Raw genomic sequence first — 19,697 nt, 5'->3', positions numbered from 1 at the left:
GTGCACAAAAAGCTAATCCTGTATTGTATTTTAAATATACATATATATTTATATATAGTATAATAAATCATATAACGTTAATAACATAACATTGGGAGCATCATCATCACCCCCATCCGTCGTCGGTACCTCGCGAGAGACTGGCTGTTTGAAACGTATATGTTGCGGTAAAAAGTCTGCGCACCCCTTAACTAGACACTTGTAGTTCTGTAATTTTTTTGTCTCAAGTGGGCAATGTATAAATGCTGTGCTGTTGAACAAACGTTCTGGTACCTGCACGACACCCCCAGCAAAACAGAAGTGACGTCACATCTGCATCCTGAAAGTGGTGTCAAAACTGGGCGCTGCGGGCATTCGGTGCTATAGAGAAGATGGCACGTGTTTGCTTTGTTTGTGAATTTTTGTACTCCAATAAAAATGTTAGCTTATTATTAACGATACATGTGTTGTAATTTTTGTCTCAAGTGGGCAAAGTATAAATACAATACTGTTGATGAAACATTCTGGTACCCACATGGCAGCTCCAGCAGAAGTCTCTGAGTGATGAATGGTAACTATAGTGATTTAATTCAGTATGTTTTTTATCATTTATAATTATATTATACATTTATGATACTGTATATATTATATATTTAAGGTTTTATTATTAAAGATTTCACTAAACACCTCTTTTGTCTCAAATATGCAAAGTACAAATACTGTTTACATATTTTAAACATTGTGATACCTACACAAACAAACATCCTCTGCTACTCTGTAGTTTTTCACTTTTCATGGGTGGTTCTAGTACTAATTAACTGCGAAAAACAAGAGATTACTGTATTAATATACGTATAAAGTATAATAATTTTCATTACTGTGACCACCAGTGGCAAAAGGTCATACAATGAATGTGTAAAGTCTTTGTGGCACTTGGACACGTCAACAAATAAAAGAACTCACCACCGACACCCACAACACCAGCTACAATTACTACATCTAGTGCTGCTTATCAGAACCAAATAATGTTAGCTTAGAACATTTTTTCTGAAATAAAGTGAAAAACAATTGGTTCTTTAATTTTATACTTGATGAATAGGCATGCACTCCAGAGACCCATACGTGTCTGAATAAATTTTCCATCAAACGTCCCCTTTAAGTCAGGAAAACCAAAATAAAACGTACCTCCAATTTCTTGCAGGATTTTCAGACTGTTGGCATTGCATACAAATTTTCTCTCCACTTCTATAGTCATCTGAAAAATGTATTCATATACACAACACAACAGGGAAACAATGCATGAAAACCTGAAGGATGAAGTCATTTACGACTTTACAATAACTATCCTTTTCTCGTCCATCCTGTCCTAATTGTTCTTAGAAATTATCTAATCTCTCACACTTGCAACAGATATCACAATGGAATGCCCCAAAGGTCTGGAGAATTTTGAATTTGACTATAGCATGTCATTTGACATACACTCTTTGTAAGTTATTCTTCAACACACTGAGCAGCAATTTAGAGAAGTGTTTTAAGATGTATGCCTTTTGTCCAGGGATATTAAGGTATGATTCAATATTCTCGCCAACATCCTAGTTACATTAGATTTAGTTATCAATATGCTAGTAAACAGTAGTAATAATTGATGGTAGGCTTACGGCCACACTAGCCTGAAAACGCCCATTCTTGTCAGATCTCGGAAGCTCAGCGGGTTTGGCCCTGGTTAGTACTTGGATGGGAGACCGCCTGGGAATACCAGGTGCCGTAAACTTGTCTCCTGGGCTAAAATGCAGAGGGGTTGCGTCAGGAAGGGCATCCGGCATAAAACTGTGCCAAACAAATGTGCGTTCATTTGAGGTGACAGGCTGTGGCGACCCCTAACGGGACAAGCCGAAAGGAAAAAGAAGAAGAAGTTATGATGTGTGTGATCACGTATTAATGTTGGAATGAACAATTTGGATGAATTAAGATAAATGTATCTCACATTGGCAGCATGTTGACCAGCTGGTGAGCACAACCGCCTCAAAGACCTGCAGTCTTAGGTTTGTATCATAACACCGACCTTCCTAAATAAAGTTTGCATGTACTCACCATGTATGCGTAGGTTTTCACCGGCAACTTGGGTTTCTTCTCACATTCCAAATGATTGCTGCATAGGTTAAGTGAAGACTCTAACTCAGGGGTCGGGAAACTTTTAGGCTGAGAGAGCCATAAACGGCAAATATTTTAAAATGTAATTCCAAAGGATCCATACAATATTTTTAAAACTAAATACATAGCTTCATCAAGCCGTGATTTCCGACTCTCAGTGGGGCAGTTCGCAGCCAAGTGTGAAGCAGCTGGGATGAGAATCAGCACCTCCAAATCTGACACAATGGCCTTCTGTAGGGAAAGGATGGCATGCTCTTTCCAGGTCAGGGATGAGATCCTGCCCCAATTGGAGTTCAAGTATTTTGGGGTGTTTTTCATGAGTGAGGGAAGAATAGAATGGGAGATTGACATGCGGATCGGTGCAACGTCTGTATTGATGCAGACTTTGTATCAGTCCGTTGTAGTAAAGATGGAGCTAAATCGAAAGTCAAAGCTCTGACTTAACCGTTCAATCGATGCTCCTTTCCTCATCTGTGGCACAAGCTGTGGGTTATAAACAAAACAACAAGATGATACAAGCGCCCAAAATGAGGTTCCTCTGCAAGGTATCCGGGCTCTCCCTTAGTGATTGGGTGAGAAGCTCGGTCATCCCAGAAAGGCTCAGATTAGAGATGTTTATCTTCCGCATTGAGAGGAGCCAGATGACATAGCTGGGGTATCTGATTCAGATACCTCCCGGATGCCTCTCTGGTGAAGTGTTTCGGGCATGTTCATCCAGAAGGACGACCCCGGGGACGACCCATGACACATTGGAGGGACTACATCTCTCGGGTGGCCTGGGAACGCCTCGGGTTCCCTCCGGAAGAGCTCAATTTTCCGGAGCAATTTTGATGAAAATGTAAAATCCGGAATCCCGGGAAAATCCGGACGACTTTCATTACTCTTGTGCACATTTACTCCATGTTACTCCAAAATGCAGTGTTTTCAAATTTCGTCCATCTTCGGATCCACTTCTCAGTAGGGTCACGACGCCAGCAAATCACGAAGCACATATAAAGTACTGCACCATTCACACTCACAGAAATATTGAAACCTCAATTAAACTATCGTGCATGCTTTTGGGATGTGGGAAGAAACCAGATTCTTCTTCTTTTCCTTTCGGCTTGCCCCGTTAGGGATCGCCACAGCGTGTCATCTTAAATGAACGCACTTTTGTTTGGCACAGATTTACTCAGTTTTACGCCGGATGCCCTTCCTGACGCAACCCCTCTGCATTTAGCTGGGGAGAGATGTTTACAACACCTGGTATTCCCAGGCGGTCTCCCGACCAAGATTACCCAGAGAAACCCCACATATGCAGGGGAAGAACAAGCAAAGTTCCACACAGTCCTCAGACCTATGAGGCAGATGGGCTGACCAGTCGCCCACCGTGCCGCCCGTTTTACACTTGATACTCAAAACACAGTCAGTCACTAAATTTTATTAAACTATACATTTAAAATGCACTGGAATACACTTCCTCACAGAAATCAAAAACTTAATTCTACATTATACAGGTTAGCTAAAAGTCGCTATACTTATTGAAGGAAGGTAGGTAGAAAGAAAAAAAAGAAAGCAGAAGGACAAAACAACGAAGGATCCCATACACGCAAACCCACAGAACCTCTTACAGGCTACAAACTTTAAGCCCTAATCCTGGAAAAAATAATGTTTTCAAAACCATAGTTTGAAAAGCCTCATGAGTTGAACCCTTGCTTTGAAGTTACACGAGATTAAACTGTTTAATAAATGTAATTGTAATAAAAGTCTAAGTCTAAATGTGGTAAAATTAGGTTATGCACAGTATATTGCAGCTACTTTTGAACCACGTCTCCTATATAGTTTACTGCTCATGTTCATGAGTGACTCACTCGGGTATCACACATTTAGAAAGTACGTCTCCGTTTCGTGTTGCTTTTTTTTTTGGGTGAATAGCTGCTGTACTTACCCCCTGTAAATTAAAAGCGGGTTTCATTCAAAGCTACTCTCTCCGAAAATGGCTAAGCAAACCATCACCAGTATTCCACAGTATTACGAAATTAGTACACAACGTTCGACGTCAGAACGTCTACATGTAAACACACATTGGAGGGAAGCTCCATTTCCGGGACGCCCCAATTCCCCCACTCCACGTCACGGCCTTTCACAACGATCACTTCCTGTACCAGCAGCATGGGGATTGTGCCAAATCTTGTCTTTAAAAAACAAACAAAAACAAACAAAAAAAAAACATTTACTCTTTGTGGACATGTGTTGAACATATAGTATATTTTACATATTCATAAAGACATAATTTACTCTAGTAGAGCCTGAGTCGAGTGGTTATATCTATGTCATTTATCATTGATTAACTTGCTTTACAACTATTTGAACTGGCAGAATGGGGGCACTTTTCGATTTTTTTTAAACGGGTTTTAAATATGCATCTGTGGGCATGTCATAATTTTCAACTTTAATACAATGGCATAACATGATTAGTCACAATTAATTTTGTTTTTGTTCCTTCACTAATATAAATATTTGCCTTTTTGTTACATCTGTCATATCTGCGGGTTTACATAAAATATTAGATGGCCGTGTGTGTGTCTCACTCTGTCTCCCTTCTGAACGTCAGCAATTAGCCTTGGGGGAGCTGTGGTGGGTTTACTGGGGGAAGGAGAGAACAAGCAAGAAAACTTTTCACTTGTGAGGAGCCCACGGAGGAAGTGTGTGTGTGTGCGTGTGCGTGGGGGCGCGCTGGGGCAGCAATCATGCAGGTAAAAACTAGACTTGAGCTAATTGCTACGAACTTAATTAAAACGTCTGTTGTGATCGGATTCGAAAGGGGTGACCTGCGACCGATAGAGTGAAGCTATGGAGCGACGAATGCGCTGTTTACTTAGCCGATCCATTACAGAAATGTAACATTGCGTTCCAAACTTTTTTGTTGTTATCTTGTTTCGCATTGCTCTGCTCTCTTTAGACTACCCCCATTGTTGAGGAAGGCAATCGCGACTCACAACTAACTAGCATTAAGTCGTTGCTTTTTAAAATTTACACCCCCCAAATTCCTCATCAATTAAGCTTAAAAATGTCACCATAGGAGGAGCATGTGTTGCACTGCTGGTGCTCAAAGGTCCAGATCGGAGGGAATGAAGAGGAGGAAAGGGGGAGGCGAGTTTTTTTTTTTTTAAAAAAAACATCTGTAAGATGAGAACGTTCCTTAATTAAATGGCTTTAGTCGAGCTAGGCCTCAATTTGCGCTGTTAAACAAGCGACCAAGCAGGGGGGAAACTAGTAGAAGGAAGAAGGGTAAGGAGACGACTCGAGAGCCGTGTGTTTGATAAAGGTGCCAAAGAGAGCGTGTTTTTAATGTCTTGAGGGCGAAGTGGCTGCAATGAGGGCCACCTGGATAGTGCGGAGTTGGAAAAAGGGGAGGGGGGTGGAGAGAGAGTGAGAGACTCGCCCCGTTCGGAGCTTAATTATCTCGCTTTGCTAACACGGCTAGCTTAGCAAGTGACACGACTTGAACTCGCCGTTTGTTGTTTACCACTGAGCTTGGACTCGTCTGGAGCCCTGCTGTGGTCTGTTTCACTGAATATATTGTCTACGACTTCCTTTTTTTGTATAGTATCCAGAGAGACCTCTGTTATGCAACGTTACAAGACCGGGGTGGGTGCTGCGTAACCTAGCTTGCTAGCTAATTGATTTGCTTCGCTAGCTAATTAGACTGCAATCTAATTAGTCAACTGTTATCGCTTGAACGGCAATCAAGTTGTTTTAGCTTTTGACGCCATAAGGAGCGTTTGAATGTGAGGCTATTTAACGCCTCTAAGAGTTATCTTCTCATATACCCTTGCTAGCTTGCTAATTGGCTTGACGAGGAAGTGAAGAATTGTATCAGTCGATAGTTCGTGCGCCGCATGGGGCAACTTTGCTCGCCTTTTGTTGCTGACTGTATTTTCCCATTGAAAATTTAATGTGCAGTTTAATATGAACAATATTGATTCACGAGAGATGAAAGAAATCTGGTCGTGACAGTGTATTAAAATGGACAGGTAGCTCAGAGCACTACAAACAAATGTGTGACTGAAGTTTTGGTCTTTAGATTATTGATATCCAACATCAGTGTTTCTCAACCTTTATTTAGCCAAGGAAGATAGTTTCCAGGGGAAAAATCAAACTGTCAACTACCAGACAAAATTGTAATTTGCAGTGGTGGAAGAACCTTCTTAATTATTCTACCATTATTGAAACATAATTGGCATAGATAGATCATCAAAGATATATGCATTAAATCAGTAAAAATTGATTTCCCATGGCACACTTGATGATCTCTTAAGGCGTTTGCTTATCACTGTGTCTTTGTTAATAGGTCTGGGCCTAGTTATATCCTGGCAGTGCTAAACATTTTTAAATATATCAAAGGAAAAATACCTTTCTTAGTGGCTTACAGCATCTGAAATGCTCATAGCAATTGCAGTTATCACAATATGATTGCATAAACCCAACACTGGAAATGCAGATGCCACAACACAGTGATATTAGTTCACAACACGATAATGGAAGTGAGATACCTCTGAATTTATTATTTGCCTGTTACTGGGGGCTCATATTGCCTCTGGACCATTGAGCTTCCCTTCAATAGGGGGGAAAATGTGAAAAGATTATCCTAATGAACTTATAGTTGTGAATGTAAGTGAAGACCTCAAACTACCTATTTCTCCAAAAGCTGAAGAACATATTTCAAAATCTTAAAAATTAACAATTCTTCTTTTCTCATTTGCTTGTCCTGTTAGGGGTCACACAGCGTGTCATCTTTTTCCATCTCAGCCTATCTTGTGCATCCTCCTCTCTCTAACACCCACTGTCCTCATGTCTTCCCTCTCAACATCCATCAACCTTTCCTTTGGTCCTTCTCTCGCTCTTTTGCCTGGTAGCTCCATCCTCTGCACCCTTCTGCCAATATACTCACTCTATAGTCTCTGCACATGTCCAAACCATCTTAAGTCTGCTTTCGCTAACCTTTTCTCCAAAACATCCAACTTTGGCTGTTCCTCTAATGAGCTCATTTCTAATCCTATCCAACCTGCTCACTCCAAGCAAGAAGCCCAGCATCTTCATTTCTGCTACCTCCAGTTCTGCTTCCTGTTACGTTTTGAATGTCACCGTCTAATCAGTCGCTAACCTTGATCACCTTTACTTGCTGCACATCTTTCCCATCGCTATCCTTCTGTCTGCCAACCTGTATAGATCCTTTTCTCCCTCTTTCGTATCCAACGTGGTGTACATGTCGTCATATGCCTCTTGTTTAGCCTTCTCCACCTCTATCTTTGCCCTACCTTAACAATATCTATCCTTCTATTAACCATGATTAAAGTTGAGGAAAAGAAAATCAACAGTTTTGAAGTTTCACAAGTTTTAATTTACCAAATTAGAAAAAGTGAGTGAAAGTAAGCTCTTTATGAGCTTTTTTGAAAAGCAAATATTTTTGAATGATCAATCTTCAGCATGGTAACTTGGACAAATTATACTGTTAGACGGTGTTCCGCGGTCACTTTTGCTGTAAAGCATTTTAGCAGTTAATTTAATTTTAATTAATTAGTAATTTAGCAGTGTTGTGGTTTTAGTGAGTTATGCTGTGGTGTTTGCATTTCTGCTAGTTAAAGTCATTGTGACGTGGGGTTTGGAAATTTTGACCTGCCTTGGCCACTACTAATTTCATGTGGAAAAAAAAAATGCTGCAAACTTTAGTGCTTACACAGACATGTGGATGCTGATCAGAGGCACAAAATTGTTGCATAGTTCATGGTTACCGTTATTAAATATCTCAGAGTGAACACTCAATTTTGTGCCCACTATTTGAGACCTTAGACTGCAATCTTAGTCGTGTGTGTGCAACAGGTTACACAAAATGTTTGAGTGAACACGTAATAACTGGCCCGCCGTTTTAAGATCCTAGAAAATCTGGCCTTCAGTACAAAGCTAGAAATGAAATGGTTTGTGGTGACCAAAATAATCGAGGGTGTCACAGTCACTCACATTTGATGAGCGCATAAGCGCCCACATGCCTCCGTGCTCACAAATCTGCACAGTCGAGCACGAAAAATCACACGCGTGAAATTTGTGACGAGTACAAAAAATAGATGTACACTATTTGTGTAGTCTTGACATTCATTTACGTGTTTTTCATAAACGTTAACTAAACAAGCCTCCTCCAAAACAACCGGTATTCACCTGGAAACAGGAAGTGCAAGTTAACCGTACTGAGCATGTACGGAAGTTAGGCCGAAAGTGCATGTTCAGAGCTGCTTCACGAACTGTGAGCGCATTGTTGGAAGTCATCGACATAATGAGCCATGGCAAAGGAAATTCAGTTACACCAAGGGTACTCATTGCGTTGATCGCCACACACCCCACAAAAAACAGACGTTAGACTATCATCCACCTCGTCGCTTCATTCAGGTGTGGCCAATATGTCGAGCGGATGCACATAAAGGCGCATTTTAGCAAGCCGGTCTCGTATTTACGGCATTCTCGTGATGCGTGCTTCCCCCCACCCCCAACAATACATCACGATTGCCGACGGGAATGTTTGTTATAATGTATCGGTAACTTGTTGTTTCTAACGCCGATTATGTTGAACTAAACTTTCAGCATTATCGAAACCTAGCAGGTATAGACCGTTCATGTTTATTCCTTGACAGGCCAGTGCAATTGGCCAAGAATTTTTATTGATGAAAAATTTTAAATACCGTTTTATATCATGTTCTACTAGTATCAGTTGAAATTGGAAGAGATCATTTCTGATTTTGAAATTTTAGTTATGTATTTGTTAATTTTATTTTGAATTTACTGTTATATTAATCCAGTAAATTATTTTAAGGTCTTGATTATTGATTTATTTTATTTTGAATGTACAGTTATGTTATTTTAATCCAGTAAGTTATTTTATGGTCTTAAGATTCCATCCCTAATCACACATGCAACTTTATCTGAGAGCATGACTGACCACACCTGCACATTTTTCAGATGTGAGTGACTGGTGTCAGGATATTGCTAAATGAAAATGACGCGTCCTTGCATTGAAAGGTTTCTAACAGACTTTTTTTGGGGGGGATAAAACATAAAAATGACTTAATGCACGTATGCAAGTAAACAGCAGCAGTCAAAATTAATGAATCTATGATTCATGGTTGAAATCTTTGACCTTCCTGTAGAGTTGAAATTGCATGAACAATGCATTACCACTGTCCATTTGTATATTCATTAGCAAAGTGAGTGCATATTTAAAACATCCATTCATCAATTTTCCAAGCCGCCCATCCTCACAAGGGTCTCTGGAGTATTGGAGCCTATCCCATAAATCTTCAGGCAGGAGGCAGGGTACACCCTGAAGAGGTTGCTAGCTAATCGCAGAGCCCATATAAACAACCATTCGCTCTCACATTCACACCAGTTGACAAATTAGTCTTCACTTAACTTGAATATTTTTTTTTGATGTGGGAGGAAACCGGAGTGCCCAAAGAAAACCTAGGCAGGCACGGGGAGAACTTGCAAACTCCACATGGTGGGGGGAGTTAAACCTCAGTCCTCAGAACTGTGACGCAGACATGCTAACCAGTCAGCCAGCATTGCATCAAATGTAGAACATGTTCCTCAAAATTCTGGGGAATGGAGTTTTAGCTTTAGGCTTATTGTATGGAATTGTCATGTTCGCTCATTGTACAAATATTCTGCGGCGCACTCTGGTTCCGTCTTAGGTTCAGTGTTCTTTTTCTTGGACATAGGTGCCAATTTGAGTGTTAAATCATTTGTTCTATCTAGGTTGACAAGTGGAGGTCGTACCCCTCCTCTTACCCAAAGGTGACATCGGATCTAGTTGACCTGTTTCCCTAATAACCATGTGTTATTGAAAATGGGTGGATGTTATGGTGACAACAATGATCAGTGTTAATTATCGTGATACATGTATTACGAAAAGAAAATCGAAGATGCATGCACTGAAAATGTTGTAACAGGCTTTGTTTTTGATACAAAAAATAAATCCGCAACCCAAAGCACTTGTTGCAAGTTCGTAAATGACAGCAACTGAAATTAATTTTCACTGATGAAAAACCCTACAAAATGCCAAACAACAGTGCAGTCTTCCACTAACTTGGGCAAATGTAGTTTTAAAGTCATAATTAGTTAATATTTGACAAAGACATCTTAGCCTTAAATACAAATGTAAAATAATGAAATGAAAAACAGTAAGTACTGCTATAACCATGTGCCTTCTTGTATTGCATGACAACATTCTCAGGCTGCTGTACCAAGTAATATATTGTGCCCAGTTTATAGCCTTAAACTGTAATAAATACCGTAAATGTATATTTAAATCCGAGGCCATGAATATAAAACAGTCGTATGAACTACGGTATGTGTCTTCCTGTGCTGCATGATAACCTATTCATATGCCACACGCTCTTTGTAACCTTGAAATGTCAAATGTCAGAACACCTGTAACTGAGGACCCCAAGTACCTGAAATGAGGATGGTGCCAGTAATGTTTAACAGCAAACGTTTGGGGGATTACTTGAAGTGTTTGATATAGTTTCCCTGTGTTCTCTGAATGCAGGATTTTTTGGGGGCTTCATTTTCCATTTGCAGTCTTACAAACACTACAATTGACTAACACATCTGCCGCAGTCTGCTGTTATAGCTGAAATATCACCATCACCTGGATTTCCTTGTTTCTCATCATTGTAACTTTGGCGTCTGATGCTTGGACAGTTTGGGTCTACCGCTTTGTTCCGTTTTTTTTTTTTTTTTTTGCTGTTCACTGAAGCACAGCTACAACTCTGAGATAAGTATAGTTGTCACAATTATTACAATTTGCAATGGTAATAGTAACTGTCTAAAATTTTAATATAGTTTGTCATCCCTATTTGTTGTACGAGTTTACATTGGAACACTTTGGCATTACCATGTAGTTGCTAAATTGATATTTCCATGTAAGGTGCTGTTGTCCTTTTTGTAAAGATATGACTTAGTCATATCAGGGATGTTTCCTGTATTGTGTCGAATCTCATATGCAGTCATCATATGAACCCACCTCAGTCAATAAGGCAATTTTTGTCATGCATTTTAAAATTTAACAAGCATTCTTCAGGCTCTAGACATATCAAATCAAAAGCCTTTGTCATTATATGAGATTACTACTTCTACACAAGGTAGTTCAACCAATAAAATAGAACATCTTAAAACCCCACTGACGTCCTTATATACATTGTAAAATAGATATTGTAATGAAAAATACATATAACATTATTCACTTCAATGTCTATATGAAAAAATAAATATGAACGGAGAGTGTGTCATCCAAGCGCAAAGTTGCGGAAGGCTCATTCGACATCCAACTGGTAGCCATATTGCCTATAAGGTCAACAGCAGATGTTACACCATGACATTCACCATTGAATGTAATGCCATGTAATGGCACCTGCAATGGGACACGGAAGCTTTTTTCGAAGAGAACATCTCACAATCGAGTGAAGTGACCAGAGCAATGTTACCCAATCGTTTCGAACCATACTTAAATGATATGTAGCTCACTTCTAACTCACAACAGACTCCCTGACAGTACGTATGAGCCTCCCCGGCGGTGCCGCAATGAGTCACCCTGGCTGAGGCCGTGCTCAGCGGACGCGGCGCTGCTGGGCACATCGACACATTTAACACCCCTGACATATGTATGCGGATCTTTTGTTTTTTATTTTGAGAGGATTACGACCCCCCCCCCCCCCACTACTACACCTACCTTATCATTTGGAACCCACGAAGCTCTCATACTTTTCACCTTTCCAATCCATTTTTCATGACAAACTGGGTCTTTTGGAAAAGTATGAAGAGTAAATCCATCCTCTTGAGTGTTCGAACTATATCGAGCAATACAACAAGCTGGCATTATGGCTAACACGATGGAACAAAGAGCTAACTTCCAGCAGGTAAAACTAGTATAAACACACGAGACCGCCTGAGTGCGCTCCTGGTTTCAACGTCACTTCTCCAAAACAAATCCCTCGAGAGGATTTTCATGGCGGGAGTTACAAAAATCCATATACGTCAAAATCATGTTGTGTGGTGAAAAAACGGTTGGGTCCATTCCGGCTGCCGTTTTTTGTTAATCAAAAACATACTAAAAATCCTGCTTTTCGTGTCAGTGGGGCTTTAACTATGAGCTAAAGTAACTCAGATAAAAAATATATTTACAATTATGGCACAGTTATTTCTAAAAAGAACCTAAAAAAATAATTACATAAATTGTATTTTTCAGTCTTATTCCACATGTCCAGGCATTGGTAAGATTACCCGTATGCACTCCACTGTTGCTCAGAGAACAAAGAAAACCAAACAAAGAGTGCAGTTGTAAAATTTTAGATTATAGTACTGTTTATGTTTAGTGGTCTTAAGTTCAAGCAGTTGATGGTTCAAGGGAAAAGCTGTCTTTGAGTCTGCTTGTACCTGTTTTGTGGGACCTGTATCTCCTGCCAGAGGGCAGCAGGTTAAAAAGGTTATAATTAGGGTGGGAAGAATCGTTCACGATCTTAGTAGTTCTGCTGTGATAGCGAGAGCTGTCCTCTAGGGACAGCAGAGAGTGGCCAATGATCTTCTGGGCACTGTTGATCTGTTTGCAGAGCTTTGTAGTTGGAGAAAGTGCTTGAAACTAAAAAAGAATACTTGAATTTCCAAGTTTCGATCATCCTATATTTTTGTTAACCGCATCAGAATTATTTTTTTAAATATAATTAATGCAAATGCGCTGTTAAATCTGCCCTGCGTGGAAAAAAAAATGGAAATTTCACTACTTATCTTCCAATTACTTGTCATTACGTTAGGAGGAGTCTGGGGCGAAGGCAAGCAGTTTCAGCAATGGTACAGCAGCATGGCTATGTCCTTTGTGCCAAAAAAGCCAAGAAGACCGAGGCTCCCTCTCGCAACACCTCACTGAACAACACAGCGTACTTCCAACGTGTGTTGACAAACTGTTAGACATCGTAAGTGTGGCCCAGCAAAACTGCCAATCCTCATTTGCATTGTCGTTTTTTACCCAGTGTCGTGAAAAAGTATTTGCTGATTTGAGTTTTTTTTGCATATCTATCACACTCAAAGGTTTCAAATCATCAAAGCACCACTCACTCTGGAAGGAAATACAAAATGCTGTTTTTGAATGCCAAATTTATTAAGGCACAAAAATAATCCAAAGCTTTCTGACCCTCTGTGAAAAAGTTATTAAATCACAAACTCACTGTGATGAACCACAAACTTGGGAAAGGTGAACCTAGAAAAGGTTACAAAGCCATTTTCAAGGCTTTGTGGCTCCAGTGAACCACTGTCAGAACCATTATGCACAAATGGGGAAAGATGGGAGCAGTGGCAAACCTTCCCAGGAGTCCACCACCAACAAAAAAATACTCAGAGTGTGACAAGGACTCATCCACGAGTTCCCAAAAGAAACTCGAACAACATCTAAAGAGTTGCAGGCCTTGCTAGCCTCAGTTAAGGCCAGTGTTAATGACTCGACCTAAAGAAAGACACTTGCCAAAAATGGCATCCATGGAAAAGTTCCCAGGCGAAAACCCTTGCTGTCTGCAAAGAATACAGGCTCGTCTCACATTTGCCCAAAACCATCTTGATGATCCTTAAGACTTTTGGAGAAACATTCTGTGGACTGACTAGCGAGTTAGAATTTTAACTTTTTGGTAGGTGTGCGACTCGTTACACCTGCCGTAAAAATGATGACACGGAATTTGATGGTGGTGGTTCTGTGATAGTTTTGGGTTGCTTTGGTGCCTCTGGACCAGGACAACTTGCTGTGATTGATTGGAATTATGAATTCCACTGTGTACTACAAAATCTTGAAGAACGTCCGACCATCTGCTGGTGCCCTCAAACTCAAGCACCCTTGGATCATGCAGCAGGACAATGATCCGAAACACACCAGCAAGTCCACCTTTGAATGGCTCAAAAAAAAACTAAATTAAGAATTTGGAGTGGCCAAGGAAAAGTCCAGATTTAAATCCAATTGAGATACTGTGGTTTGACAAGCAGTTCATGCTAGAAAACCACCTCAATATGACAGAGTTGAAACAATTCTGCAAAGAATGGGACTAAAATGTGAGAAACCAATTATCACAAACGTTTGATTTCAGTTATTCCTGCCAAGGGTGGCAACCCGTTATTAGGATTAAGGGGCAATCACATTTTTTACAGAGGGTCAGAAAGGTTTGGATTTCTTTTGTCCCTTAATAAATCGACTTGTCATATGAAAACTGCATTTTGTATTTCCTTCGGTTCTCACTGACTATTAAAATTGGTTTGACGATTTCAAACCCTTGTCTGTGATTTTCAAAAAAAAGAGAGAAATCAGGGGGAAGGGGTGGCAAATACTTTTTTCCACGAGGCTGTATAGAGATCGTGCACCTACGTCATAAAATCATGTGATTTTTGTTTGTCGCCATATTGCCGGTCAAACAAAGCATTGTTGCAAGTTAATTCTCTTGAGACAAAACTAAAATGTCTCATAGCACGAAATCGAGAGTTTTGTCTGATACCGTTAAACATTTAGAGGGTGATAATAAGTGAAGGCACATGGAAAAATGAGAAACACCTGGCGTATAGGATCCATATTTAATGCAGAAGTCGATGTTTTCGCCAATAAGAAATTCAACTGTTAATTCGCTTTTGCTTGTCTTGGCCAACTGGATATACATATGTAGCTGGTGAATAAGTCGTCGAGATTTACACAGAAGAGTTTGAAAGCGTATAAAATTCTGGACGCATACAAATACTTCGTTGCTGGATCTGTTCTCAATCAAGAATAAATCGCACATAGTGGTGGACTCACTCAGATTTTTTCAATACAAATGCCAATCTTTAAATAAATGACCACTGGTTTTACACAGACTCACATTCATTAACTATGATTGGAAAAAAAATTAGGACAGGGAGTCGTCTCCTCTGTACATGGAAGTGTATTGCTGCCACACGCTTACTTCCGTAAATCTCTCTGTGACAGGCTGTTTATTTTTTTGAAATACCTATTGTTGTCAAAGGGTTAACTTGGCATTCTAAATACTTTTTGATAATTTAAGATTGAGAAGAATAATTCCCACCTGAAATGAAATGATCGCGACGCAGGCGTGTGTACTTTGTTGGGCACCATCCATCCCGTTTAATTGCCAAAATCCATTGATCTTTTCTCATCTTTTGAGCTGGTTTTCCATAGAAAAATCTATTTGAAGAACTGTCTCATCTATTGTGACAACCAACAGCACAAAAGGTCTCGGGCATTGTGAAATTTTTGCTCCGGGTCAACGACTCCCGCGCTGCAGAGCAACTTTTTTAGACCAGCAATATGGCGCCGTGGAAACGGTGATGTTGCGTGCACAATCTCCATATGAAAACATGATTGAGCCAGTTCTTTCGCTGAAGATGGCATCATAAATGACTCCATCACACCTTTTTATAAACTGTTTAGATTTTGTTGAATCTGGCAGGGGAGTTGACTTGATAATCATGTCACTTTTATTGTTGAGATGGTGGTTTTTCTGCAAGGTCCTCTCTGAAAATAAATCTAAGCATAATGTGATTTATTACTTTTCAACAACTCTTTAACTTAAGTGCTTTTGAACTCTCCTGTTTCCAAGAGTACGAGATCATAAGTGCAGGAGAGATTTTGTCAGCATTAACAATTTTTAGGTTGCTAAAATGTTCACACATTGTCAAGGGTTGTTCATGGTAGAAAGCACTTTATCATTGCAGCAGAACCCCCCGAATTTATCTAAAATGGATGCAGTCCCATTTTGTGCAACACGTTTCTATGTTCTAAAAATGGCAGATAAAATGAATCTGCTATATGTGTACCTTTAGGCTATTTAGAAAATCTCGGGCATACCGTAGCTGGTATTTGTAATCAAGCCACACAGCAATGGGTCACGTTCAATTAATGTAGTATTAAAAACTCTTCTGAACCAGTTGCTGCTTTAGAATAATATTTTGACTTTCCTTTCATTTTCTTTTAAACAGTCTGTTTTGAAACAGGGGGTGAGGGAAGAAGTGGACGAAGGTGCGCTAATATCTTCAGGTAACTAAATATCTTTCTCCCTGTTGTATTGACTTGAAAACAAGATTTTTGATCACATTCATTATATGATAATCCTCTGCTTGGACTAGTTTACTATGATAGAATTAATTACTTGGTTCTTCGATTTACGATGGTGCCATCTTGAATCGTTTTGAGGTCACGAACGGCACCCCATTAGCTAATTTACGATGAGACACAAAACAAAAATGTAGACTTAGTTGCTGCCAAATTGATTTTTCCATTTGATTGTTTATGGTCCAGAAGTGTTTAATTCTAAATATTTACTCTTATTTTGGTTTTCCTACTGTTTAAGCATATCCTAGTGATATCAACAACAGCGTCAGTCATTGACGTCATAGGCTATGTTGTAATCTTTGAACGCTGGCAGCTAGATCCATTCGACATATCCACAATCAACATTTAGATGTAATTGTGAATATTACTTCATGGCGGACTAATATGCGGCGTGAGTGTTGTTTTTCTGTGCACTCAAAGTTGTCGAGACCAGGGGGAAAAAAAAACCTCTGCTGCTTCGGCTGTTAATGAGTCACTGTAATTTTACTCCGTTATAGTGATCTAAATGTCGCTGGCTACTCTTAATATTTCTTAACATTTTGTGCACGAGACAATGACGTTTGACTTCAATTATTACAATTTAGATGGTACTAATGTTTAAGTCTAGTTCACCAATCAAACGACACAGTCACATAATCTCATTTGTCATCCGACGGGATCAGATGAGCCACTGATCATTTTGCGTATGCGGTGGCAATCTTGGGAAGGTCGTCGGTACCATGAAGGCAACTGCGTGCTACTCTTGTTTGCATTGAGACAAAGAGAAATAACTTGTATGTGTTGCAGTAAAAAACATATATTTCAGCTCACTAATAACTTGGCCCCTCCTTGAGCCATCACCTTATCGTGGTGGAGCGATTTGTGTGTTCCGATGATCCCAGGAGCTAGGTTTCTTGGGCTTCATGCCCCTGGTTGGGTCACCCATGACAAAAAGGTCCTAGGTGAGGAACCAGACAAAGTACGATTCCAAAACCCCTATGACGAGTACAAAAAATTGGATCTTGGTTTCCCTTGCCCGGACGCGGGTCACTGGGGCCCCCCTCTGGAGCCAGGCCTGGAGCTGGGCTTGAAGGCGAGCGCCTGGTAGCCAGACCTGCATCCATCGTGCTCAGGCGGTCACAGCTCGAAAAGGTAACCTGGGTCCCCCTTCCCATGGGCTCACCACTAGTGAGAGGGGCCATCGGGGTCGGGTGCAATGTGAGCTGGGCGGTGGCCTCAGGCAGGGACCTTGTCAAACCGATCCCCGGCTACAGAAAGTAACTCCCGGGACATGGAATGTCACCTCTTTGGCAGGGAAGGAGCCCGTGTTGGTGCGTGAGGTCGAGACGTTCTGACTAGGTATAGTCAGACTTGCCTCTACGCACTGCTTGGGCTCTGACTCCACTCCTCTTCAGAGAGGTTGGACTCTGTTCCACTCTGGAGTTGCCCACAGTGAGAGACGCCGAGCACGTGTGGGTATACTTATTGCCCCCCCGGCTCAGGGCCTGTACGTTGCGGTTTACCCTGGTGAATGAGAGCGTAGCCTCCCTCCTCCTGCATCTGGTGGTGAGTCGGCTCTGATGGTGGGGAAGATGCCTGTACGACGTAGCAGGCCCAAACGTATTCTCAGGGTCTGTTGGGAATGGCTGGCAGATCCCCCTATCAGAAGGAATTTCAACTCCCACCTCCGAAAGAGCTTTACTCACGTCCCGGAGGAGGCAGGGGACATTGAGTCCGAGTGGATGAGGTTCCGCAACTCCATTACAGAGGTGGCCGACCGGAGCTATGGCCGGTGGTCGGTGCCTGTCGTGACGGCAACCTGTGAACACCTTGGTGGACACAAACAGTGAAGACTGAAGAAGTAGTCCCATCGGGCATTTTTGGCCTGTGGGACTCCCGAGGCAGCTGATATGTACCGGCTGGCCAAGCAGAATGCAGCTTCGGTGGACACTGAGGGGAAAAACCTGGACGTGGGAGTAGTTTGGTGAGGCAATGGAGAACGACTTCAGGACAGCTTCGAGGAAATTCTGGTCCACCGTCTGGCGTCTCAGGAGGGGGAAGCAGTGCACCGTCAACACTGTGCATAGTGGGGACGGGGCGCTGCTGACCTCAACTCGGGATGTTGTGAGTCGGTGGGGAGAATACTTCGAAGACCTCTTCAATTCCACCACCACTAGGAAGCTGACTGGGTTCTCTGAAGCGGGATCTTCTATCTCTGGGGTTGAGGTCATCGAGGCGGTTAAAAAGCTCCTTGATGGCAGGGCCCGGGAGTGGATGAGATTCACACGGAGTTCCTAAAGGCTCTGGATGTTGTGGGACTGTCCTGGTTGACACGCCTCTGCAACATTGCGTGGACATCGGGGACAGTGCCTCTGGATTTGCAGACTGGGGTGGTGGGCCCCTTTTTAAAGAAAGGTGACTATAGGGTGGATTCCCACTATAGGGGATCACACTCCTCAGCCTCCCTGGTAAGGTCTATTCAGGTGTCCTGGAGAGTAGAGTCCGTCGGGATGTTGAATCTCGGATTCAGGAGGAGCAATGTGGTTTTCGTCCTGGCCGTGGAACAGTGGACCAGTTCTATACCCTCAGCAGGGTCTTCGAGGGTGCATGGGAGTTTGCTCAACCAGTCTGTGTCTTGTGGACTTGGAGAAGGAGTTTGATAGTGTCCCTCAGGGAGTCCTGTGGGGGCTTCTTCGGGAGTATGGGGTACCGAACCCCCTCATATGAGCTGTCCTTTCCATGAAGGACCACTCTTAGAGTTTGGTCCGCATTGCCGACAATAAGTCGGACTTGTTTCCGGTGAGAGTTGGAGTGCACCAAGGCTGCCCTTTATCACTGATTTTGTTCATATTTTTTATGAACAGAATCTCGAGGCATGGCCGAGGCGTGGAGTGTCTTTGGTTTGGTGGCCTAAGCATTGAAATCTCTGCTCTTTGTAAATTATGTGGTTCTGTTGGCTTCATCAAGCCGTGATCTCCAGCGGTTCGCAACAGAGTGTGAAGCACCTGGGATGAGAATCAGCACGTCAAACTCTGAGATCATGGTCCTCAGTCGGAAAAGGGTGGTGTGCCGTCTCCGGGTTGGGGATGAGATCCTGCATCAAGTGAAAGAGTTCAAGTATCTTGGGGTGTTGTTCATGAGTGAGGGAAGAATGGAGCAGGAAATCGACAGACTGATCAGTGCAGCGTCTGTAGTGATGCGGACCTTGTATCGGTGCATTGTGGTAATGAGGGAGCTAAGTTGAGAGGCAAAGCTCTCAATTTACCAGTTGATCTTACATTCCTACCCTCACCCATGGGCACGAGCTGTGTGTCATGACCGAAAGAACAAGATCCCGGATACAAGTGGCCAAAATGAGTTTCCTCCGCAGGGTGTCTAGTCTCTTCCTTAGAGATAGGATGAGAAGCTCGGTCATCCCAGAGGGGCT

At 41.7% G+C, this 19,697-nt stretch overlaps 1 protein-coding gene and 1 pseudogene across 9 annotated transcripts in view; both read left to right on the top strand.

The window, feature by feature from the left end:
* Positions 1 to 1,631: 1,631 nt before the first annotated feature.
* Positions 1,632 to 1,750, top strand: LOC133493108 (5S ribosomal RNA; annotated as a pseudogene).
* A 2,941-nt stretch (positions 1,751 to 4,691) lies between these two features.
* The window catches only part of zfhx2 (zinc finger homeobox 2), an 88,204-nt gene continuing 73,198 nt past the window's right edge, over positions 4,692 to 19,697 (top strand). For 2 of the 9 annotated variants that reach the window (XR_009792727.1, XR_009792728.1), the window contains exons 1-3: positions 5,507 to 5,760; positions 12,969 to 13,127; positions 16,159 to 16,216. Coding sequence is in view for 4 of the 9 variants with exons in the window: in XM_061805258.1 (XP_061661242.1) it covers positions 5,740 to 5,760; positions 12,969 to 13,127; positions 16,159 to 16,216 (238 nt within the window). In the remaining 5 variants the exon portion in view is untranslated. Of the gene's footprint in view, positions 4,866 to 5,334; positions 5,401 to 5,506; positions 5,761 to 12,968; positions 13,128 to 16,158; positions 16,217 to 19,697 lie in introns of those variants that run through there. The other 7 variants (XM_061805259.1, XM_061805258.1, XM_061805261.1 and 4 more) reach the window with 7 other exon arrangements.

This window comes from Syngnathoides biaculeatus, chromosome 19 (genome assembly GCF_019802595.1).
Source record: "Syngnathoides biaculeatus isolate LvHL_M chromosome 19, ASM1980259v1, whole genome shotgun sequence".
NCBI classification, from domain to species: Eukaryota; Metazoa; Chordata; class Actinopteri; order Syngnathiformes; family Syngnathidae; genus Syngnathoides; species Syngnathoides biaculeatus.
The sequence above is the reverse complement of the archived record's forward strand: the minus strand, read 5'-3'. Positions and strand labels throughout refer to the sequence as shown.